General features: G+C 35.0%; 1 protein-coding gene across 2 annotated transcripts in view; it reads right to left on the bottom strand.

Annotated features, from left to right (window-relative positions):
* Nucleotides 1-10,833, bottom strand: part of LOC142336398 (sodium/calcium exchanger Calx-like) — a 91,877-nt gene extending 81,044 nt beyond the window's left edge. For both annotated transcript variants that reach the window (XM_075385199.1, XM_075385200.1), the window contains exons 1-4: nucleotides 9,486-10,833; nucleotides 6,798-6,956; nucleotides 5,997-6,262; nucleotides 2,880-3,002 (exon numbers count right to left, since the gene is read on the bottom strand). In XM_075385199.1, coding sequence (XP_075241314.1) covers nucleotides 2,880-3,002; nucleotides 5,997-6,262; nucleotides 6,798-6,956; nucleotides 9,486-9,690 — 753 coding nt within the window. In that variant the 5' untranslated portion in view covers nucleotides 9,691-10,833. The remainder of the gene's footprint in view (nucleotides 1-2,879; nucleotides 3,003-5,996; nucleotides 6,263-6,797; nucleotides 6,957-9,485) is intronic.
* Nucleotides 10,834-25,434: the final 14,601 nt, after the last annotated feature.

The following is a 25,434-nucleotide window of genomic DNA, read 5'->3' as shown; positions in this document are numbered from 1 at the left end:
GTAGGAAAGAAAGAGTTCCGGCAATTACTGAGACTTTTGTACAGTTCACGAAAAAAAATTTACGATTGGTTTAAGTTCAAAAATTTTTATCGAAATTTTTTTTGAAGTCTTAACAGCCATTAAAATCAATGGCTTTCAACAGAAGTCAACAAATAAGCTCAGTCGTGACTCGATAGAAGAACAAAAATATTTTTTTTATGCATGGGTAATTAATAAGATATCACAATAAGTCTTATGACTATGAGAACAAAAACAAATACAGAAACCAAAAATTCATTAGAAAAGTGCAAGAAGAAAGTTTCGCAGGCACTTAAACCATATTCTTTCACCTGAAAATGTTATCTATGATCCATTTACTGTCTTCTCAAGACCAATGACAGCTATCAATATTAATGTAAGGTCATAAGATTTCAACAGGACCCAAAAATACAAAAATATCCAAAATTAAATTTTTTTTTGAAATCTTGTGACATCGAAGCAATAAAAACAGGAGTTAGAAAAAAACGGTACCTAATACATTAAATTGCTGTAGAAATAAAGGAAGGGGTTCTGGTCCTTGCTGAGAATTTCTTACAAATCAAAAAATATGTTTAAAATTGGTTGATGTTCAAAATTTTTTTTGAAAATTTATTTCAAAAGTCTTAACAGACAATAAGTTCAATAGCTTTCAACAGAAGTCAATAAACACACTCAGTCATGACTTAATAGAAGGACAAAGATGTTGGTCATGCATAGGTAATCAATAATATATCACAATAAGTCTTATGATTATGAAAACAACCACAAATGCAGGCAAAAACAGAAAATTAAGTAGAATATTGCGAGAAGAGAGTGTCGAAGACATTTAAACCATAAGTTTTTCTCTGAATACTTTATCTATGATTCATTGGACGTCATCCCTAAACAAAGTGGAGCTCTCTAAATTAGGATAATGTGATAAAATTTCGAAATGACTCAAAATTACAAAAATATCCAAAATTTTAAAATTGTTTTTGAAATCTTGTGGCATCGAAATCATAAAAGCAATAGTTAGAAGATGAATTCGCTAAGCAGATCTATTTTGGTTGCAGTGGAGAGAAAGAGGATCTTGTCAGTACTGAGGCTGACTTACAGTTTACAAAAATAAGTTTTTGATTGAGTAATGTTTAAAAAAAATTTTCGAAAAATTATATATAAAGTCTTAACAGCCATTAGCTGTTCAATCAATGCACTGAATAGTTTCACTAATGCTCATTACAAAACCCATTTTACCTTTAGTCAACAATTCTATGCCATAGGGCGCCAAATTTTAGTAAAACCTCAAAAAGAAAATCAAAATTTCATTAAAAATTACAAAGCTCAGAGTCGAAGCCGTAAGAAACATGTGCAATTCCTTGAAAACGTGATATTCGTTCATTAGGAGTCATTTTAATGTAAATCAGGTTGATCATTAGCCAAACATCGACATGAAACGTGACCGGTCTCTAGGTGACCTAAAAATTATGAAGTTTTCTAAAAAGAACAGCTCTCAAATAGAATTCGATTTTTTTTTGTAGTCAACTTCCCTATGGGACCAGAACTAGTCTTTTTTATCACCTTTCGTGTATTAAGAATACAAAACTGATTCCTTTTGTGGCGTGAAATGTGATTTTGAATGAAAATTTTTTAAAGAAAAGATCATAATTTGAAGAAAAATTACTCTAAAAGTGAGTTAAATCACACCAAATATCACGTGTTCACACAAAACTTCAATCCTCGATAACTCCTCGAAGAATACGAAAGTCAAAAAAATCTTTTTAATTTCAAACTCTAGGCTGGACGAGCTTTTTAATGTTACCACTCACCTTTCTCTATCGATCGGCTAAAATTGACTGAACAAAAAAAACCCATTTGAGTATATAGTTCCTTCCCTCACAAGTGGGGTCGGAACAATTAAAGCAGTTTAAAAACTAAAATATCAAACGCAAACAAGCAGTTGTAAAAAATTAACTGAAACAGTTATTGTTAAGAAACAGAATATCAGCTTCAAATATATAAACATGAAATGAGGGAATAAAACATCTTTGTTACCTTGAAGACCTTGAAAAAGAAAACTTGTGAACATCTTCTTTCCACATTTTAACTTCCCAAGCGTTAGTGTCTCTATTACTGCTGCTATGGTATCAAGAGATGATGGGAACGTTCAACAGGTGATGAGAATTATTAGCAGTCCTTCAGCTTTTGCAAAAATTGGGTCAAAAACCAGACTCCGCCAAACAGACGGCTATTTTATTTTCAGCGTGTTGGTTAAACCCAATTTCATGACTCAAGGTTTCTTGGCAGTCAAGCTGTAAAGGAATTATGTCAAGTAAAGGAATTATATTTTAACTGATTATTATATACAGCGCACATGATCAATTTCAAAAGCGTATCGTAGACTATTCTGACTGTTTGTTATCATTTTTGACACTGTCTGAGATTTAATGCATTTTTTAAAGCATATTTTGACACAGAGCTCTCTTGATAATTATTTATTCTAGGATAACCCTTCTGAAAAATGTTCAATTCGATCATAAGATATGTTTCTCAATTTCAGTGACTTATAGCGTAACAATTAGAGCGTTTTGCTTCTTGTTAATTTTTCATCTTCTTTGTATGATTAATAAGAAACAATTTAAGACAACCATTTAAGACTAAGAATGATTGATAAGATTCTCTTACGGTGTTCAACCAGGCCTGCTGTCTTTCTTTCCTTGGAAAATATCGCTATGAGCATCTGTTTCTAAATTTATGCTCCCGAAACCAAATCTAATGTTTTTGGAGTGTTATTAAAATTACACGCGAGCTTCAATGAGTTCTCGAGTAGAAAATGTGAAAATGTGCAGATGCCATGAAAATGTAGAATTCGATGTGGTTCCAACCCGTTCGACGAATGCGCTCTTCTTCCGCTTGAGTTTCCTGGCAGTTAGGAGGTCAGTGTAGTATGCAGACAACACCAGCAGAGGGAAAAAGATCAACGTCAGAAGGGCTTCCCACCAGTCTACCTAGAAGTAAAATTTACTCTTTGCCAACAAATATAGATAAACATCACAGGTCCAGATAATTTCTGAAAGACATGTTAAACATCTCAAAAGCACTAAATTTTCAGATACTAGCTCGATTTCTAATTCTGATGCAATCGAAGTTCAAAAATAATACGCGACTCATTTGTTGAAAATTTTACGCAAATCACGCTGCAAAATTTTTAAGTGTCTAATCAAAGACACGCAAGTAAGGTTATCAAACTTGGAAAATAATTTGTTTTGGGCCAATCTTTTTGGAAAAAGCAATATTGTTTTGGAATCAAAGTTTTTTAAACAGTTGAAGGTATTGCTTGTAACCCCCCCCCCCCTCCCCCCTCCAAAATGACAAACGTGAACAAACGTGACAAACGTGAAACAAACGTGAACAAACAAAAGCGCGCTTTGTACTGTTCTTGGTTCGTGTGGTCGAAGACGACTTTTTCCAACCTCCATTTTAGTGGAAGCAGGTATAGACTCAATCAAACTCATCTCTCATTTTGGACAATGCGCTTATTTTGCAGCAGATCGAGAAAAATAGACAAAACAAATCGTTCAGCATAAACATGTAATGCAAAAAAATTTTTACTCAATTTTTTTAATCCGCTTTTGATACTCCACGTTTAAATAATTTTGACCTTTACCTTAACGGATGAACAAACCCTTAACGGGTTCATTGTGCAAAGTATCACAGGTTGCATGTTGGCTTGTTCTATGTTTGAAAAGCATATTCCTTAAATTGAACTTGTTATAATCGAAAGATTTTGATCTCATTGAGAACCTTGTTGTCATAATTTGAGTTATTTATTTATGCAAAATATGATTTATTTTCTTATTTGTTTTTTAAATTTTTACCAAAAAATACGATGAAAAATTATTTGTATCCGTTATCTCCGAGCAAAAAATTATGATATTAATATGACAAAATTGATTTATAGACTGTCAAAATGTTGGTCGTAAAATTTTCTTTCGTCTCCCAAATTTATGACATATAATGAAAAACAAATTGATATATAACGTAACCAACTCCAAGTAGGTTTCAGTACTGGGGCCAGTAAAAAACAAGTCCTCATCATTACTGAATCATAGACTGATTCATTTCACTTGCTTGACTTGTCAGACGACATGCGCTCAGACTGATTTTACAATTGTCAGACTTGAGCAAAGTGCAAAAATAACCCTACAAAAAATAACACATGCTCTTCTCTCCCTACACCTTTCTTCTTTTTTCTGCGCCACCAATACGGTTAAAAACTTGTCGTTAATATACGCCTGAAAGAAGGAATCTTCAAGCGTGAAAGCGAGCAAAGATCATTACATGGGAGACTTTCATTCACAATTGCCCAGTACTGATTTACTGTTCCTGGCCTTGTTGATGACTCAATTTTGAAATCAGCACTACTTCTCGCAACAAACAAGACTTTTCAAACTGCTGGCGTTTAAAATTTTCCTCTCCTCGTATACATTAGCATGTCAGTTGTAGCGGTGAAATCGCACATATCACAAGAACGAGTTAAACTGTGAATAAAAACTTCCTGTAAAATGACACCATTAGGTGTATCTGAAAATGGTTTATTATTAACGTGCTGATTTCAAAATATTTAAAAAAATAGAACATGAAAAAAAGATAGGAAAAATGTTTCTGGACAAAATTTTCAATTGAATTGTCTGTTTTTAAAATTCAAGGAAAACTCAAATTTCTGTTTTTTAAAACTCAATGATATGTAAAATTTTCGCATCGATTTTTGTGTCATTTTATTGAATGAATAAGATGTACGTTTTTACGTTCCGATTTTTTCGATTTTTCAAATGAATTAAAATCTTTTGAGTTCTTACATCATGTTTTTCAGATTTTGCAAAAAAAAAAACAGTTCTATCTGGTGTACATTTCTCACAAACATAGTTCACCAAAAAAATATCTTTGAGCAACGTTCCACCTTACATCATAGATTTGCTTTGTAAAACGTCACTTCCACATTAGTTATATTGAAAGCATATATGTTATATTAATATATATTAAAGTTAATCAGTTACTTAAAAATTATTGGAATTTGAAGAAAAAATTGTACTTTTAAAAATAATAATTTTTTCTCATGATCAGAGTTATTCTATGATTCCAACTTTTGAATTAATTGTTTTATTTGGTGTTCCCTACATTGTTAACATTTTCATTGCGATGAACGAAGTAAATTATTAAATTTATTCGATAGTAAAGTTGAGCGAGAAATAAGTTCTTGTTTTAAACGGTTGGAAACAAATTTGTTGCATCTAAACCAGTGACTTCGAGTAGGTCGGTATTACAGGGTCAATTAGAATTATAGGCAATATTTTTGATGCCGAAAGAAAGGAATTTAACTTGCAGATTTTTTTGCAATTAAACTGGAAATATTTTAACCCCAAACATATCTGTTTCTAATCCTTTGTAATCAAACTGTACAAATTAAAGCATCGAATAATAAAAAGGATTTTTTAGGACATTTTTCTTCCAATGAACTGGGTATATTATTCTATGCGAACGATAGAATGTAAATATTTGGGGGCTAGGCTTCTTACAAATTTATTATCCCACTTTCAACAGCTTCAGGGAAACCTGCTTTATAGGTCAAAAAACCTGCTTTTTTAAATAGGTTGCTTTTTTACATTAGTAGTGCTTTTTATACCTTATAAATAGAACTATATTCATATTCCAACTAATTGAACAATTCGCAAAAATCTAAAATTCAGTTTAGCTTCAATGCAAATTCACGTTATTTCAGCTTCTTCATTTTCCAGATCATGTTGTTTTTCAAATTAGCCAACCCTAACATGCAAAAGGAATCGACAGGATGATGAAAAAGAAATCTAACCCCAATTCGGAAATAATTATCTAGCAATGATTTGACAACGAGTCGTTGCAAATTATGAAGAAGAAAAGCCGTTCTTTACCTTAAAAAGAGCGTTTTTCTGATAAAATTTAATTAAAATAAAAACTGGACTAACCTCTCCGGGCGTTATGTAATCGAGGACTATAAGCAGCCATATGTATGCGAACATTGACCAGAATGAGGTCAGCAAGAACACCCCAAATTGTCTAATTTGCTTGGGTTCGTCGCCCACGGCAGAAATGCAGACTGATATGATGATGAGGAGGTTAAAGGCCGCACTTCCTATGATGGTGAAAACCCCGAGCCCGTCCTCTTTCTGCTCTTTGCCCAAGTTCATACAGGTCTCTACTGTTGATAGCATGATTTCAGGTGCACTGCTCCCTATAGGTTGAGAGTTCAAAACATGCATATTTACAGAAAAATGCATAACGTGTCATTATAGCACCTGTACTGGGGTCCAAATAATACGCACCCATAACGCTTAGCTGGAGGGATGTGGTGGGGTGGGGGTGTGGGGGGGGGGGGCTGAAAGAAGACATAAAGAGAGCACATCATGTTCGATGCTCTAGTCGATAAATGTCATCATTTACAAAATGATATGAACAGTGCTCTCTTGGGCCTGTAACCTCAGCCTTATTTGCAATAAGATTTATACAAGATAAGATTACTCTACAATGTTATGTTTGTATTTTTCAATTGTATTGTTTTTCTTGATTTAGCAAAATGGAGTCTACATTATCACAGATGACCTAAAACAGTCTGTAAAATACTGCGCCTGATAACTTTGAAAATCATTTGATGTCAGGGGATGATTTTGCACAAAAAACATTTTGCGAGAACCCTTAAAAAATTAAGAATGAGAAAGCTTGCAAAACGTTTTTAAATTTCTTAAAGTAAAATGTATGAAGTATCTAACCGAGAGCCATGAGGGTGAGATTGGCTACAGTTTCATTCCAAATAAGGACTTCTTTCTTCTCCATGACTTGTGCCTCAGGGTCATAGTACTTCACCACTCTCTTCTTACTTGTTATCATCTCTATGCTCTGCATGAAGATATCACTCACAATCGATATACCTACACAACACAGCGCACAAAAAAACATATAGATTCTTGAGGATTATTCACTTTATTATAAGCTCACTGTGCAGGCGGCTGAGGTCCCAGATCAAAATTGGTACCAGACAAATTGCGCTCGATATTTGTCTCTAAACACTCACGTGCGCCTGAATCCGCGTCTGAACAGATTATCATGAGTTCATGAGGTCGCCATTAATTTAATGAGGTAACTAAACTTTAATTTCGAGCGCAGTAAACAGGCGTGCGCTCGACTATGTCTGATTAGAGTTTGATTCGGTCGAGATCTGGAACCTCAATCTGGGTGCTACTGTTGTCCACACAAGCATACAGCTCTGCTGTTAAAAATGAGTTGTAACAACATTACCTGAAGAAAAAGTGCATGCGGTGCAATTAATAAACTTTTGAAAGAAACAATTCAGGATATTCTTTTAAGCAACATATTAAATATTTCGATCAAAAAAACTGTCGATCAAAAAACCGTGTATCGAAAATTTTGAAATACATAAATGAAAGATTTTATTTTCATGGTACCCGATGAATCATGGCAAATTGTACTCAAATAGAAAAGGGAGAAAAACTTTTTTTGACAATATGAGATTATAGGGTACCAGATATCACTTATCGCATCAAAACTTGCAAAAACTAATTTTTTTCATTTTTGGCGCTGAAAAGTTCAATTTGATTTTTTCTTTTTTATTCTTTTTAGTTTTATTAATATTATTTTTATTACCAATTTCTTTTGATATATTTATGTATATATATTTATATTTTGCCTCTATCGGTTTTTCTAGTTTTTGCTTTTTTTGGTGCTGAACACAGGTGTCAAATTGAAGTGTTGCTCTTACTGAATGTGTATCTATCAAAATTGTTAGGAAAATGAAGTAATAATTGTTGCACAAAAGGTTTACATTTCACTATGGTTCCTATGAATTGGGCACGTACATGCTATACAGGATCTTATATTCAGGATATATATCATAGCACACATACAAACTCTGAAAGTTGAAAAATCATAAGTAATGAGATCCGATTAAAACTAAAGCAATTGTTTTTCGGTCTTCTTTTTTTAGGATACTTTGGGAACTTTCAGATGAACACCGTTTAGAATAATTTTCGCCCTAAAAGCGTATTTATTTGTTTTGTACTCAAAACTCTAGTGAAGCAACTCACTTTGCATTTGTCACGTTTTCAGTTGAGGAAAATCTGTGAGAATTATAAGCAGTTAAATGGTCACGTATTCGGGCGAATTATTCCACTCAATAAAAAGTTATTTTAGGAATGAAATTCTTCGCCAAGTTTTCATACTGCATACTGATAAATCTCACAGCAAAAAAATATCTTGCAATATGAAAAAAGAGGACATTTTTCAAAGAAACTGAGGAAATGTTCCTTAAAAAATGCTCATTACACTTGAAGTTGCTGGTGTCAACGCAACATCAAACCATTTGTTTCTTTCAAACTCTAAACTTTTTTCAACGTATTATCGATTAGAACTTTATTTTTTTCTCTAAAATGCTACAAAAATTGTGCATGCAATGTAAAGTGAGGAAAATCTAAAAATACGGACGAACAAAATTCTGAAAATGTGGGACAAATAGAATAATTTGAACAATTAGTTCATTCTTTTCATCTGGCTACTTTAAAAATAAGCATAGCTGAAAATTCATTAAAATGTTTAGAAATGATTTCAACCATAATTTTCCCAACCAAGCATACCTTAAATTAATATTTTCAATTCCCCCCCCCCCCAAAAAATTGCTATTAATCTCAGCTTAATTGTAAATTGTGGTAAACAATTTTCGACTATCAGCGATCTTCGTCATGCAAGCCAATTTGTCAATTGTCAAAACAATTTAAGTCACTGTTCTCAAACAAAAGAAAAATATATTTCTAGAAATCACACGTAGATGTTTCTGTACGCTTTTGATGTTTATTCAGCGCGGCATTGCATTGAATGAATCAGGCAAGAACAAAAAATGTGTGAATTGGAACACATAAAAATTTCCTTACTAGTCAAACTGAATTTCATAATTCTGGAAGAGTTCGACATCAACTTGATGCTTCTAATTGCCGTTTGGGTAAAGTTTTAAACCTACATTTGTAGGGTTATCGTGCAAACTCTTGAATCTTTGATGATCTTTCATTCTGAATTGCGGTTTTTTGTGTAACTGAACATTTACTTTTCTGTCCCAGTTTGAATTAACAATTGGGTAAATAAATGGGGCAACGTATTTCCTTTCGGACTGATCAGAACTGGCCGTGTTAAAAATGCAAGTTTTTTTTCATAGCCTTATCTATGTTATATGATCCATGACTAAGGGGGTCTTTCCCATTATAGCGTCCCCCTCCCCAGCTTAGTGGTCAGATAACCTATAGCTCCCATCATGTTAATTATACCATAATGGGTGGCTATAATAGGAAAGACCCGAATATGGTTGCCAAGACAACCCGCCTCCCCCCCCCCCCGAGTGTTTGTCTGCTGTATTTCGGTCTGGGACCTAAGCATGGGGAATGCGTCTCCCTTACCTACGAAGAGGAAAGCGAGTGCAAAGACATACAGGGACCCTCGAACCCATCTATTCCACAGGTTCTCAGCCGGGAGAAGAATCCACGAATCGCCACAATAGGGTTCCCCATCCAATTCACACTCGACCACGTAGCCCAATTTGTACTCGTGCACATGATAGGCAAGACATTCGGAATCGTTGTTGAAAATGTCTATCACTCCCATTTTGACTCGAATTTTTTTGTTTTCAGTACTAGTAAGTACAATATTGTAAGTTGAACAATCGTATTTAAAGTAATGGATTTCACGCCTAAGTTTTTAGTTCGATGCCGAACTGAAATTTATTTTAAAAAATAGTGTTATTTGTACGAATTAAGCAATCAATTTTCGAAATCTGTGGCTGTGTAGGAGTTTTTTGCTAGGGATAGTTTTTGAGAATTGATACATGCGTGAAAATGTTTATGAATAAAATTAATGATTACCAAAAGTAAGAAATAAAGAATAATAATCAAAGCATTTGAAATGAAAATTTGAGTTATAAATATCTAATATGATAGACGGCAGTCGTGAAAGGTATGAAATAATCGATGCTGGTCAAATAATTCGACGAACTCTTTTCTGATAAATATTTCTCGTCACAATAAACCATTTACTCGCTAAAAACAGATAAGGTGAACAATTTTTTGCTTTGTAAACTGATTTCATTCAATGCGATTTTTTTCTCAATTTATGAATGTCGAAGAAATGTTTGATAAATGGACTGTAAATAACTTAAAAAATTTCAGGTTTTTTAGGGAACTTTTCAGCTTTCTATGAAAAACACGACGAGAAGAATTCTTTTCAAGAACTGCATATACAAAAGTCAAGGATAAAAAAAAATTAATTGTTTTAGTTTTGCTGAAAATTAATAGTTGGGATTGAATTTTTCTAGCAATTATCACGAGTAAGGAAACGCAATTAACTTTATTATGTTGAAAAAATACAATAACGGCTCATCAAAATTTGACAGAAATTTAATCAAATATTGCTGCTCCTTTAAAAGCAATTCAGCTTTCTCTGTCATTTACGTGTCAAAATGTTTGCAAATTTATTAATATTTTGTTTAAAATTATTGAAGTACTCTTCGTATTAAAAGGAAATATAGTCGAGAAATAAGCAATGCAGACATTTGTGACCAAATTCGTCGTAATTTGAGAACAAAATTTGAGACCTGTAATTTTTGAGAATAAAAGCGGATGGAATTTTTCGTCAGCGGGTGAAAAAAGTGAGGAAAAACAAAAAGGGAATAGTAATTTTCGCTGATTGCAAAGGTATGGTCTTTGCTTTCAATACTTTTGTAATCCCTTCGTTTCATGGAGAAATTGTTGTTCTCTGTTGCATTTTCATTCCCAAATGACTACTATTTTGGTGTTCTAGCGGACGATGTCAAGAAAAAACGGTAACCAATAAACAGGCCTGAAATGATTACACAGCAATATTTCAATGAAACTGTGTCACTCAACCTAACGTCGCTTCAGCCGATTTTGAGTTGGCTAATTGTGATATCGTATGAAATATTATTCTAACCAACACAATTAAAATTCAAAAATATGAAAATATATAATGGCAGGAAAAAATGGAAATTTTGAAGAAATCGTACAAGTAACATCAATTATACTTTTTTTACAAAAATTAAATTCCATATTGATCACAGCGGATTCGAAGTTTTTCAAATTTTCGAAGCCACGGAAAAATTTTCTTATAATTAAAAAATGAATTTTTTTCACATGAACTCAAAAGCCGGTGATCACACCGAGTTGCTCGACATTCATATGCACCCATTAGGTTATGAAAAATTCTGCTAAAAAGTACGTTTGAGAAGCCTTGAATCGTATATTTGTATATGTAAATACTTCCCAGTGGTGATAATAAAGGCTATTTCCTGTTGAGGCATAGAGCGGTTTGATGACCATAAAACTTAGCGTGCACCACGGAAATTTTAGTTGCCATAGGAAAATAAGGAAAAACAGCGTTTCAAAATGGGTACGCGAAAGTGCAATTGCTAGTTATTCACATTTTGGGAACACTTTTAAAAATTTTTCTCGAGTGTCTCGCTTTTATGCATTACGTGTGAACAAAGGTGCTCTGTCAAAACGATTCACAATAAAGTATGGAATATTTGCGCCCTGAAACCGGATGTGGATATCTTATGCATCACAGGACAATTTCATATTCATTAGAATTTAGATTTTCCTTTATACGTTCTTAGCTATCTATTTTTACAGCAAAAGTAACAACAGGACATTTTCTGTCATATATATTGCTAAAAATTGTTCATTTCATGTTTGATTAGGAAACGATGACGTAGTCAATTTGCTTGAACGGCCAAAACGTCTGTCTTTCGCTAGTCAATTACTTTGAAAGCATTCGTCGTAAAGAGTCTAATTTGAAAAAAAAAAAACTGAATTTTATAAGGATCCTGTACTAGATTGAAAAACCTTTTCAAAAGGTAGAAAAAATAAGACTTCTCGCGATTAGCACCCAAGTCATTTTCATTTGGGTTCATAAAATATTTCGCGGTTCACTATTGGGCGCCTTAAAAACAGTGTGATGCATTTTATCTTTATGCTCACAGGAGTTTATTTTTTTGGATAATTTGATTTTTGACCAAGTGAGGTGTTTTCCCGACAGTGAATATGTGATATAATTGGTTAAATATAGTTTTTAACAGTTTGTTTTAATTATTTATGGTATGTTATACAAAGCAAACCTCCATTGTATAATCAGCTTTTGCCTTTTTCCTGTAGTTCAGCAAACCACCAAGGTTTCACAATTCATAGCCTATGAGGTCACATTTTTGTCATATTTTTAAAATAAAAGATGTACGTGTACTTACAAATTGAGTTTTAATTATGGCAGAAAAACTGAATGAGGATTCGTTAAGCAAAAGAATCCAATTTAGAGATAGCCTCGCTGGTTCCTGTCCATAATTGCACTTGTTACTCTTATAGTCTAACAAGCTTTTTGGAGAGAAAACAAAATGGCGAGTTTATCCACGACTTATAAAGTACACTTTTTTGAATCTCCCACCTTCCGTGTTTATAAAATAAAATTCCCTTCCAGTTCAAAAAGTCCAGACATCTTGTCCCCTTTTTTCACTTTAGGTCAGCATTCTCTACGGTGAAAAAGGCTACCTTAACTGTGGGAAACAGTGACGAAAACACGGAATTTGCCACCCGTGCTCACAGATTGCGTGGCAATTTTCCAAAGTATTGAGGATTTCTTCACACAACTCTATTTAATTAGCCTAAAAATTTAGTGCTGTAACTTATTTAGTTTTTATTTGCGACAAAATTCAGTAACTTAATTGTTATTGTAAGCCTTGATTTGAGTAGTTGAAAAGCAGCTGGTTGTCTCCTATTACCCATGTTTGCTCTTCGTGGTATTGTGGACAAATATGTCGGAATTGAGGTCAATTTGAAGCAGATGTGAGGTAGTTTTGCTAACTGTCTCCCCTTTTTTTCAAAACACTCTTACATTTTTGGTCTTAAAATATAGCCGTGAGTAACGCAGTAATTTTGAGTAATTTAATAATTAAACTAATTGAACCGTTATATCCATCACCGTACTTCAAGGCATAAACACTAGGCCTTAAAAATATAACGAACGTAAAATAAATTCATTAAATTATGTGCTTCAGAATTGAATTTTGAATTTGTTACTATATATTTCACCTTCAGAGCTGCAAGAGTTCCCATTCATATCCAGCAAGTTTGCCTATTTGTCGAAATCTTAAACCCTTTCTTCATACTAGAGATAAAATTTAGGAACTGATGTGTGTTGGGTTATGGACTTTCGCAAGCGGAATAAAAGGCGTTTTTAACTAAGTAAAAGAATTAATTTCTCAAAAAATGAGAGAATAACAAAATGATATTTTACAGAAGAATTTAGAGATTTACAGGAGAGATCTGATTATTAGATCAAGATGGTGATTTGAATTTGGGGATGAAAAAAGACTCAAAAATCAGCTGTATATATACCCATTATCAGTGTGAAAAAGTCAAGATACAAAACTAATCTTAGCACCGTGATTTATAGTGGGGGTCGAAAAGGTTACCCAATATGGTTTGCTTCTGCAAATCAGTCGCAAGGGGAACCATAAAAGGAATGCATTTGCACTTTTCTAAGAATTCATTCACACTTCCGGAGATATCATCATCATTTAATACATGCTGGGAAGATTTTACATCAATTAATCTAACTCCAATAATAGTTATCTAGATTCACCAATTTGAACCGAATATTGATTCTCAGCACCATTTCTTAACGATTCATTTATATAATTTCTTTGATCAAAGTCATATTGCTTGTCTTTCTAATCTGGTAAGTCAAACTTTCTTTCTAATTCTCACTAAGTTTAAGACTATTGTTTGATCGATATTCTAACACCCCCACTCAGACTTGAGCTGATTGCGTAGAGTCTGCTCCCATCAAAACTGCTCTGAATGTTTCCACTTTCGAAACGGGTAAGGACTTTGTGAAGATGTCCGCTGCCATATTGTCTGTAGGGACGTAATGAATTGAAATAGTCCCATCCTCCGTCTTGTCACGAATGAAGTGAAACTTTGTTTCGATGTGCTTGCTCCTTTTGTGCATGACTGGGTTTTGGCAAAGTCTGATAGAACTTTGGTTGTCTTCTCCAATTGCTATTGGACGTTTCTGTTGGATGCCAAAACCCTCTAGAAGTTGTTTCAGGTAGAGTGCTCCCTGAACTGCTGCTGCCATGCCCTGATATTCTGCTTCTGATGAAGCAAGAGCAACTGTGGCCTGCTTCTTGACACCCCAGCTGAGTGCTGCGCCACGTCCGTTGAGCTTGAAGTAATAGCCCGTTGTTGATTTTCTGTCGTTCACGTCTCCAGACCAGTCTGCATCACTTTCCCCCCACTAAATCATAACTAGCCTCTTTTGTGTAAGTAAGTTTTAAACCTTTTGAACCTTGAAGATATCGCAGAAGTCGTTTTCCCCACATCCAGTGTTGATTTGTAGGTGCATTCATGTGTCTGGACAGAATGTTGACTGTGAACATGATGTCTGGCCTTGTCTGTTTGGCCAGATACAGAAGTGATCCAAACAAGCTTCTGTAGATCCTCTGGTCCACTTCTTCGTCTCCGTTCTGTGCTGTCTGAAGTTTCAAATTCAGATCAGCTGGAGTTCTTGAGGGTTTGCATTGATCCATTTGAAACCGCTAAATCATTGTTTCTATGTAGCGTTCTTGGTCGAATGTGACTTTGCCCTCTTCTCGTCTGATTCATAGACCCAGAAGCCAGTGTAGTCTCCCTCTGTCTTCCATGTGAAAGGTTGCTTCTAGTGCCTTCTTGACATCAGAGACCACTGTCATACTTCTTGATGCTACTATGATGTCGTCAACCCAGACCAAGATGAAGGTGTGATCCTCTGCCTCTGATCATGCGAACAAGCAGTGATCGTTCCTGCTTCTGGTGAACCCTGTCTCAGTAGGAAGTTTGCCAGCTCTTTGTACCAGTTGTTAGCAGCCTGTTTCAAACCATAAATTGATTTATTTAGTCGACATACTAACTTCTCCCCATCTGATCCGCGTTTTACAAACTCCTGTGGCTGTTCCAGATACACTTCTTCCTCGATTGGTGAGTGCAGGAAAGCAGTCTTGACATCAAATTGGTGCATCACATGGCCCTGCTTCGCTGATAGCTGAAGTAGAAACCTGAATGTCTCTGGCTTACAGGTAGGCGCAAAAGTCTCAAAGTAGTCCAGTCCTTCCACTTGTTTGAAGCCTTTCGCCACATAGCGCGCTTTGTATTTGTCCACTTGACCACTGGGTCCCAATTTCACTTTGTAGACCCATTTGCCCGGTATGACGTCCCTGTCTGTGGGTGGTCTCACTAGGTTCCAAGTCTCGTTGTCTTGGAGTGGCTTGACCTCGTCCTTCATTGCCCGGTGCCACTGGTCCCAATCGTCACCTTGCTTGGCTTCGTAGACTGTTTTGGGTTCCACATAGTCGCCCTCAGTCACAGCAAGATGGGTCCTGACTTCTCCAAAAAATTGCGGAACATTCCTTGCTCGTGTCCCTTGTCTGGGCTCTGCTCTGTCCGCGTGTTCCAGTGCATTTTCATTGAAGCCAACTGTCTCTAACTGTGAGAAGTCTTCTGTGTCACTGTCTTCCAGTGACTCTGAGTCTCTGTAACTCCCTCTTGTTGCAGTAGATCATTCATCTAGTGCTGTTTCTCCAACATCTGAGGCCTCTGGTCTCAGTGTTGTTTCTTGAGTATTCACGCTCCCTGCGTCATGCCACTCCTCCTTTATTGCAGTAGATGTGTCCTGTCGTTCTCTGTTGTCATCATCTTGATGACCATCATCTGGGTGCCAGATTCCCAGTTCCGACCCATCATCTAGTAGGTCAGCCGTTTCTTTGTTGTCAGGGATTGAGCCCGCTTCAGACTCCTTGATGATCACATCTCGAACTGCCATCACCTTGCGTGTGTTGGGTATGTACACCAGGTATCCGTTTTCTCCTTCAGTGTAACCCACAAACTTTCCTTCCAGTGCCTTGGGTTCAAGTTTGCTGACTTCTCTGTCCCTCTTCCTCATGAAGACTGTGCAACCAAAAATAGATAATTTACTAATTGAAAGCTTAGGTTTTATACCTCTCATCAGCTCTGCTGGGCATTTTTCTTCTCCTCGTCTCACAACCAAGTTTCCGATCCTTGCTGCGTGAAGAATTGCTGCTCCCCACATCATCTTGGGAAGTCCTGAGTCAATGAGCAAACATCTTGCCATCTCCAGCAGTGTCCTGTTGCACCTCTCAGCTAACCCATTCAGTTGTGGCGTCTCTGGTATGGTCTTTTCCTGTAGAATGCCTGCATCTAAGCAGTATGTCTTCAACTGCTCTGAGAAAAACTCCTTCGCATTGTCTTGCCTCAGCTTCTTGGGCGTCCCCACACTGAGAACAAATTTCTTCAGGCTGGCCAGTGCTTCACTCTTTGCCTTAAGCAAGTCCACAAACACAAACTTCGTGTACTGGTCTGCAAACACTATGCAGAACCGGAACCCTGACAGTGACTGTACTCTGAAAGGTCACATCACGTCTGTGAACACCCTCTCCAGCTTCTCTTCTGCTTGGGTCTCTGCCACTCTTGGTACTGGAGTCTTTGTGATCTTGGCCAATTCACACACATTGCATACATCATCGAGTTCCCCCACTGTCTCTGGTGCATTCCTGACCACATCCTCTTGATTCAAATAACCCAATCGTCTGTGCCACTTCCTTGCACTGTCACATTTCACGCTGTTGGAACTCATCTTGAATTCTAGAACGCTGCAGGGTAAGTAAAACAATTTATTTTCTTGTGTTAGTTTTACCCGAGTTCCCTTCTGGAGTTCCATGCAGCTATTTCCTCTCTCGAAAGGGAAGCTATGTCCCCACTCCGTGCATCTTGAGACTGATAGGAGGTTTGAAGAATAGTCCGGCACACACAGAACATTTTTGAGTTCGCCCACCACTCTGGAAGACTCTCCGTTGGGATTTCTGAACACTGATTGAATGGGCACAAAGTCCAGGAACGCATCGATGTTCGCCACTATGTGATCTGTACAACCACTGTCCACTAGCATGCCTGCTGTCTTCCACTGGGTAAGAGCTGCCCAGCATTCCTTGTCTGGTGTAGCCAATGTTGGACCCATTGCCACTGACTCATGTTTGCCTCCATCTCTTTGTCTCTTTCATGCCCTGTCTAGGTGACCCTTCTCACCACACTTGCTGCATTGTGCTGTCTCCTTCCTCCTGCAGTCCTTGGCAAAGTGTCAAGGGATCCCACACACAAAGCAGTTTCCTTTCTTGGGTCCCTTCTTGAAGTCACGCTTCACTGCCAGTGCCACTGAACCACTTTGTCCCTTTTGTCTCTGCACCGTGCTCTCATGAAAGTTCTGCAGTCTTTTCCTCAACTCTGTGAAGTTCGTTGCCGGGTTGAAGCTTTTTGCTGTATAACAAAACTTTCATGCCTCATTGGCAGACCATTGAGGACCAAGGCGTTGAAAAGGGTCTCTGAGACTGCTTCCCCTGCTTCTTGTAGCCTTGTGAGCAACTCCTGCCCTCTGATGAAGAAGCTGTCCAAATCCTCAGAATCCTCGAGCTGCAGTCGAGCAAGCTGTGCCACTAAAGTCACGACTGTCGGCGTCTCCACACTCTGAAATCTCTCTTGCAAAAGCTTCCAAGCCTTTGCTCCATCTCCAAAGCCATCATCTCCCACACAGTCATGTCTCATCAGCATGAGGGTTGTTGCATCTAGAGTCAGTGCCAAATGGCACCATACATTGTTCCGTTTCTCCTTGATGTCTGCAACTTCCTTCTCATATGCATCCTTCAGCACCTTGTGGTTCTTCTTCTCATCATTGGTTGCCCCATTGGCCATTGGCGCAGGCTCATTGGGTTGCTCCTCTGTCCCCAGTAGTGATTTGTAGAGTCCCTTCGTCTGCATCATCGCCACAAATCTTGTGCTCCAGATTGGAAAGTCCTGTGCCTTTCCTGTGTAGGTCAGCAGCTTCACTGTCTGTTGATCCATTGAAGTTTGAGCAGGCAAAACGGTTGTGAAAAGAAAAGGTACTAAGCAGAAAAGGATTATGACTGTCAACAACAAATTGGTTTTGTTTTGGAAATCAATTTTATGACTTAGAAAACTGCTGGGCCCATAACCTGTTGGGTTATGGACTTTCGCAAGCGGAATAAAAAGCGTTTTTAACTAAGTAAAAGAATTAATTTCTCAAAAAATGAGAGAATAACAAAATGATATTTTACAGAAGAATTTAGAGATTTACAGGAGAGATCTGATTATTAGATCAAGATGGTGATTTGAATTTGGGGATGAAAAAAGACTCAAAAATCAGCTGTATATATACCCATTATCAGTGTGAAAAAGTCAAGATACAAAACTAATCTTAGCACCGTGATTTATAGTGGGGGTCGCAAAGGTTACCCAATATGGTTTGCTTCTGCAAATCAGTCGCAAGGGGAACCATAAATGGAATGCATTTGCACTTTTCTAAGAATTCATTCACACTTCCGGAGATATCATCATCATTTATTGCATGCTGGGAAGATTTTACATCAATTAATCTAACTGCAATAATAGTTATCTAGATTCACCAATTTGAACCGAATATTGATTCTCAGCACCATTTCTTAACGATTCATTTATATAATTTCTTTGATCAAAGTCATATTGCTTGTCTTTCTAATCTGGTAAGTCAAACTTTCTTTCTAATTCTCACTAAGTTTAAGACTATACTTTGATCGATATTCTAACAATGTGCAAAACTGAGAGATCAGAGTGTAGGTTTTTGTTATAATTACAATGAATTTGTTTTCATATTTTAAAGTAGAAAATTTTAAAGCTGAAAAAAGTTTATTACTGTCTGTTTTTGCAATAAAAGTTAGGGTATAATTTTTCATCTGAAAATAGCCAATTTTCTTTTTTTTTCCTGTTTTAGAAAATTTTAAATCGGTAGCTTCGAGAAACAACCAAAATTGAAGAAATAAAAAATCCTTGGCAACGTGTATTTAATTTGAGACAAGTCTTCCTCGCTTTCTAATCGAAAATAGAAGACCTATATTGGACTTTGTTTATGCAAAACGCTCCGACCAATTTTCCATAGGCTCTAGAAAATGATCTAAATAAAGTATGTTAAGTAAAAATAAAGAGAAACGGTTCCTGCGTTTTTTTTTCAAATCCTGATTTCTTTGTTTTCCGAGTCTAATTCTGAAAACCTGTACTTAATTTTCATTTTATGTCGTTGACTAGCTATTTGTTTAATTTTTGCCAGGTTCGTGACTAGATGGTTTTTTCAGACAAGCACAAATTTTTCACATAAGAAATTGAAAATCTAAGTAATCAATGAGATATCAAGAATTTAGATTTACCATTGTTTCAGACCACCTATTGAATTGGAGAAAACAAGTGTGACTGCTCAGAGAACCATCTTTCGAACCAAAAAATTCAACACTCAAAACAAAGAAATAATTTCAAAACTGATAATTTTGTTAATAGAGCATAGGTATGAACTAAGCCTTTGAAGTGATACTGTTAACATGCGCTGTTTAATATGTCTTTTCGAGGGGGGTTTACTTATTCTTATTTTCGGGAATTTCAGTAAGGAAATAGATCTGCATATATAGTGGTGAATATGAATTTGCCGAAAGTTTGCGCGAACATAACAAGTTGCGTATCAAAGATGATAGAACAATCAATTTTCAACAGCAAAATTAATTTCATTGTGACACACCAGTCAACAAATTCAGCATTATTTTTTGTGTAGTTTTTTTGCTCAATAACAAAGCCAATAGTCATTTGTTCTTTTTTCAATCTTATATGGGCTTTGGTGTAGCAGTTAGTCCAGATCTGACGTTTGTTAAAACTAGAATCAAATATCTATTTCACAACAACTAGATTTCATTCAAGAAAAGTTTGAGATTCATATAAGATTGTTAAAAAGGAATTCAAACGATTTTGTACAAAAGGAATTTCTCAATTTGTTGCTGTTTTTTTGTGCAATATGATCAGCCTTTGATTCTTCGCGTTTGACAAATTTAGAAATTTTGAAATCATTTCTTCGTTTTGAGTGCTAAGTTGAACTTCCTGGTTAGAAAAAAGATTTTTTGAGAAGTCACTTGTTTTGCCAGCCCTATAGGTGACCTGAAACAGTTCAAAATCTACTTTTAATATCTCATTTATCAGAGTCACTTAAAATTTCAGGTGTTCGGAAAGCTGTGGTGGTTGAAAAAGCAGAGACGTCTAGTCACGAACGTGGCCAAAATTAAAAAAGAGACTGGTAAAATTATTAATTGATATAAAAATTAAGAAGAAGTTTTCTTGATTAGATTCGGAATACAAAAAATTGAATTTTTTAAGAAAAAAACAGCACAAGGTCAGTTTTTATACGACAATGGTTTTTTTAACTTACTTAATTAAAATCATTTCCTCGAACCTACAAAAAATCAGCAAGAGCGTTTTGCATAACCAAAGTCTAATAAAATTCTTCTCTCTTCTTTTAGACAGAAAGGAAAACTTGTCTCAAGCTAAGTACACGTTGCCAAGGATTTTTTATTTCTTCAATTTCGGACGTTTCTCGAAGCTATTGATTTATTATTTTCTGAAACCCGATAAGGAAAATAAAAATTGGCACTTTTCAGAACAAAAATTATTCCCTAGCTTTTACTGCAGAAGCACACACTAATGTACATTTTTTCAGTTTTAAAATTTTCTTGTTTAAAAATTTATGAATAGAAATTGAGTGTAATTATAACAAAAACCTACACTCTGATCTCTCAGTTTAGCACATCAGTTTCTAAATTTTTATCACTAGTAAGAAAAAACCGCTTAAGATTTGACGAATAAGCAAACTTGCTGGATTTGAATGAGAACTCCTACAGTGCTGAAGGTGAAAAGTATGGTAACAAATTCCAAATTCATTTCTGATGCACATAAATTAGTGAATTTATTTTACATTCGTTATATTTTTATGGCCTATTGATTATGCCTTGAAAAACGTTGATGGATATTACGGTTCATTTAGTTGAATTATTCAATTACTCTAACTTCTGCGTTACTCACTGCTGTATTTTAAGACCAAATAGAGTTTTTCAAAAAAGGGGAGCTAGTTAGCAAAACTGCCTCAAATCTGCTTCAAAGTGACCTAAAATCCAACATATTTGTCCACAATACCACGAAAAGCAAACATGGATAATACCTAGAGTTAAAGTATTTTTTTCCACTGTGGATAACGCCGACCCAAAGTGAAAAAATGGGAGAAGACGCAGTCAATGTTGGCCCCGGATAGCCTTAGATTTAAATTGGACTTCTTACACCGGAAGAATAATTTAAACTATAAATGGGGAAATCCAAAAAACTGTACTCTGTAAATCGTGGATAAGCTCGCCATTTTGTTCTCTATCCAAAAAGCAACGCTTGTTAGACTACGAAGAGTATCCAGTTCATTAATGAACAGTGCAATTAAAATTTCTGCCGTTAGTGTATCTTTGCTTTGAACACTCAAAAAGGAGCAACAACAATGAGACTAAATTTCATTTTTGTGGGACAAGACAAATGAGCACAACAAACGCAAAATATCTATTCACCACGTTCCTGCTGACAAAATAAAATCACATGTTTTTAGGAGACCAGTGACAGTCTGGAGAAATTTTTCGAGCAGTTTTTATCTCAACAAACTTTACACAATCTGCTCAAGTATTGGTTACGGTGTTAGAAATTAGAAAGTCCAAGAGTTAACTTAAGATTTAAAAAAAACTATTAAGACTAACTTACCGAGATAATATCCGCCGAAATTGGTTCAAAATTTTAAAAAAAAATATTGGATTGAACAAAACCTAGGCCTTTTTTGCATCGTACTTCTAAAATGTAATGTCAAATAAATAATTTTATATATGAATTGGCGGAAGTTTTTCTGTGCCTGTGTTTTTATATGATGAATTAGAAGTTTCCATTATTTCTCCAGTTTTTATTTACAACTAACTGCATACGAGTTCATATCGCTTTGAGTTTCCTTAAATGTTTTTGAGACGCAAATAAAAATATTTTCACGAATGAAATTTTCGTGACAGCTGGTCTGACTTCAATTCAAAATACTTGAGAAGACCATGTATTGAGATATGTTTAGATTTTATCTAGGCACTAATAATTTTTCATGAAGGATAAAATTAATGAAATCGTTTACCTACTTTTATGACCTTGTCAAGTAGAAACCTAAAGAAATAGCAAAGTTTGAATTGCCAACATAATGTCAAATGAAGTTGATTCAAAGTTGTTGAAATAAACTAATTTTTGTTGAGAATATCGTGATCATGTCCATGTGCTCTGATTTAGATAACTCCTAATAAATGTAATTTATCGGATTTTGAACTTTCCCGTCCCCATTTTAAATTCTTATTCGGTCAGGATATCTCTGGAAATAGATCTAATGTAAAGAAGTTACAATAAATTACACCCATTTGGTCGGATTACACCCATGGGGACTCCCACTTTAACTTTTGATTCTCTGATTAGATTTTTTTAGTTTTCGCATTATGCAATATTTGCATTCCCATTGTGATATTTCCCGTAAATGCAAATCACTATCGATATCTATTAATCAGATATCTTCTGAAACTTATTTTGTGAAAACGATTTTTTATGCTCTCATTTTTGAGAAATCTCTTTTCCAAAATTATTAAAAACGCTTTTAGTTGCCTGCAAATAAATGTTTTAGTTTTTATGCGTCAGAAAATCTTTGTATGTTTGGTTTCAAACGCCGGAAGTTGTCGGTCTTTTTCCTATAAAATATAGTATTTATTAAGATTTGAGGTACATAGTCAAGATTATGCTACATTTTTACTGTAATTCTAAGCACAGTTTCAGAGAAACATTTTCAAATATTTGAAATTTTTTTAATCCAGTCTTAACTATCTTTTTTAGCCATTTTGTTCTCTATCCAAAAAGCAACGCTTGTTAGACTACGAAGAGTATCCAATTCATTTATGAACAGTGCAATTAAAATTTCTGCCGTTAGTGTATCTTTGCTTTGAACACTCAAAAAGGAGCAACAACAATGAGACTAAATTTCATTTTTGTGGGACAAGACAAATGAGCGCAACAAACGCAAAATATCTATTCACCACGTTCCCGCTGACAAAATAAAATCACATGTTTTTGGCGACCAGTGACAGTCTGGAGAAATTTTTCGAGCAGTTTTTATCTCAACAAACTTTACACAATCTGCTCAAGTATTGGTTACGGTGTTAGAAATTAGAAAGTCCAAGAGTTAACTTAAGATTTAAAAAAAACTATTAAGACTAACTTACCGAGATAATATCCGCCGAAATTGGTTCAAAATTTTAAAAAAAATATTGGATTGAACAAAACCTAGGCCTTTTTTGCATCGTACTTCTAAAATGTAATGTCAAATAAATAACTTTATATATGAATTGGCGGAAATTTTTCTGTGCCTGTGTTTTTATATGATGAATTAGAAGTTTCCATTATTTCTCCAGTTTTTATTTACAACTAACTGCATACGAGTTCATATCGCTTTGAGTTTCCTTAAATGTTTTTGAGACGCAAATAAAAATATTTTCACGAATGAAACTTTTCGTGACAGCTGGTCTGACTTCAATTCAAAATACTTGAGAAGACCATGTATTGAGATATGTTTAGATTTTATCTAGGCACTAATAATTTTTCATGAAGGATAAAATTAATGAAATCGTTTACCTACTTTTATGACCTTGTCAAGTAGAAACCTAAAGAAATAGCAAAGTTTGAATTGCCAACATAATGTCAAATGAAGTTGATTCAAAGTTGTTGAAATAAACTAATTTTTGTTGAGAATATCGTGATCATGTCCATGTGCTCTGATTTAGATAACTCCTAATAAATGTAATTTATCGGATTTTGAACTTTCCCGTCCCCATTTTAAATTCTTATTCGGTCAGGATATCTCTGGAAATAGATCTAATGTAAAGAAGTTACAATAAATTACACCCATTTGGTCGGATTACACCCATGGGGACTCCCACTTTAACTTTTGATTCTCTGATTAGATTTTTTTAGTTTTCGCATTATGCAATATTTGCATTCCCATTGTGATATTTCCCGTAAATGCAAATCACTATCGATATCTATTAATCAGATATCTTCTGAAACTTATTTTGTGAAAACGATTTTTTATGCTCTCATTTTTGAGAAATCTCTTTTCCAAAATGATTAAAAACGCTTTTAGTTGCCTGCAAATAAATGTTTTAGTTTTTATGCGTCAGAAAATCTTTGTATGTTTGGTTTCAAACGCCGGAAATTGTCGGTCTTTTTCCTATAAAATATAGTATTTATTAAGATTTGAGGTACATAGTCAAGATTATGCTACATTTTTACTGTAATTCTAAGCACAGTTTCAGAGAAACATTTTCAAATATTTGAAATTTTTTAATCCAGTCTTAACTATCTTTTCTTAGCTCGATGATCGACGATGGTTGAATGAAAACAAATTTTGCGTTTGCTTGAAACTTCAAACTAAAAAAAATACGAAAACATTACTGTTTATCACAGAATTGGGTTTATGTATCCTCGAAAAGGCAATCAAAGCAAAATCTTTGAAATATAGGGAACATTTTGCTTGAAAAGCGAACATTTTTTTTACTTGTGATGAACAGAAAAAATTGCAAAAACAGAAGATGTATTTTTATTGACAAAACCGAAAAGTTCCTACAACATTTGATTTGATAATTAGGGAAAATCTTGGAACTTAGTGGGAGGAAAAAGGTCATATCATTGACAACAATTAGCATTAGAGCCAGCAACAGATTATGAATTTAAAAAATTCAAAGCTGTTTCATATCTAGAATTTTTTTCCCTTTTTTAATTCTTAGAGAATTTGAATTGATTGGATTCTTTTACTTAAATTGCTTTGAGCAGCAGAAAATTTTTGAAAGTGAAAAAATTGGCAAACTTGTCTGGCAATGTGAAAGAAAAGGGCTAGCTAAAATTAATGGTGAAAAACTTTCTCAAATATCTTTTTATTTTATTTGGAGACATTGAAGGAAAAGACTTTTAAAAATTTGGTCTCGAGTTTGACAAACAAAATAACTACAAAAAAAACTCAAATCTCTGCTAGGAATTTCGGCATATTGCAGTAAGCAGAAGAATAAAACGCTAAGCTAAAAGAAAACAAGAATTTTTCCAGAAAACATTTTTTTTGGCACAAAAAATTAGACAACAGCTATTTCTCATTATTTTTGCAATTAACTATGAAGAACAACATGAGCTTGAAAAGATGAAGTGTCACATCTTAGAGAGTCTCTTCGGTTTGAGCAGCAGAAGGGGCATGTTCGTTTTTTATATATTTGGTATGTTAGGTATTTGTACGTAGGAAATGTCTGGTTTGTTCTTACGTTGGAAACCGAGCAGAGAATCCAAG

This window comes from Convolutriloba macropyga, chromosome 3 (assembly GCF_964194025.1).
Source record: "Convolutriloba macropyga chromosome 3, txConMacr16.3, whole genome shotgun sequence".
In the NCBI taxonomy this organism is placed as follows: Eukaryota; Metazoa; Xenacoelomorpha; order Acoela; family Convolutidae; genus Convolutriloba; species Convolutriloba macropyga.
This window is presented reverse-complemented; position numbering and strand designations above follow the sequence as displayed.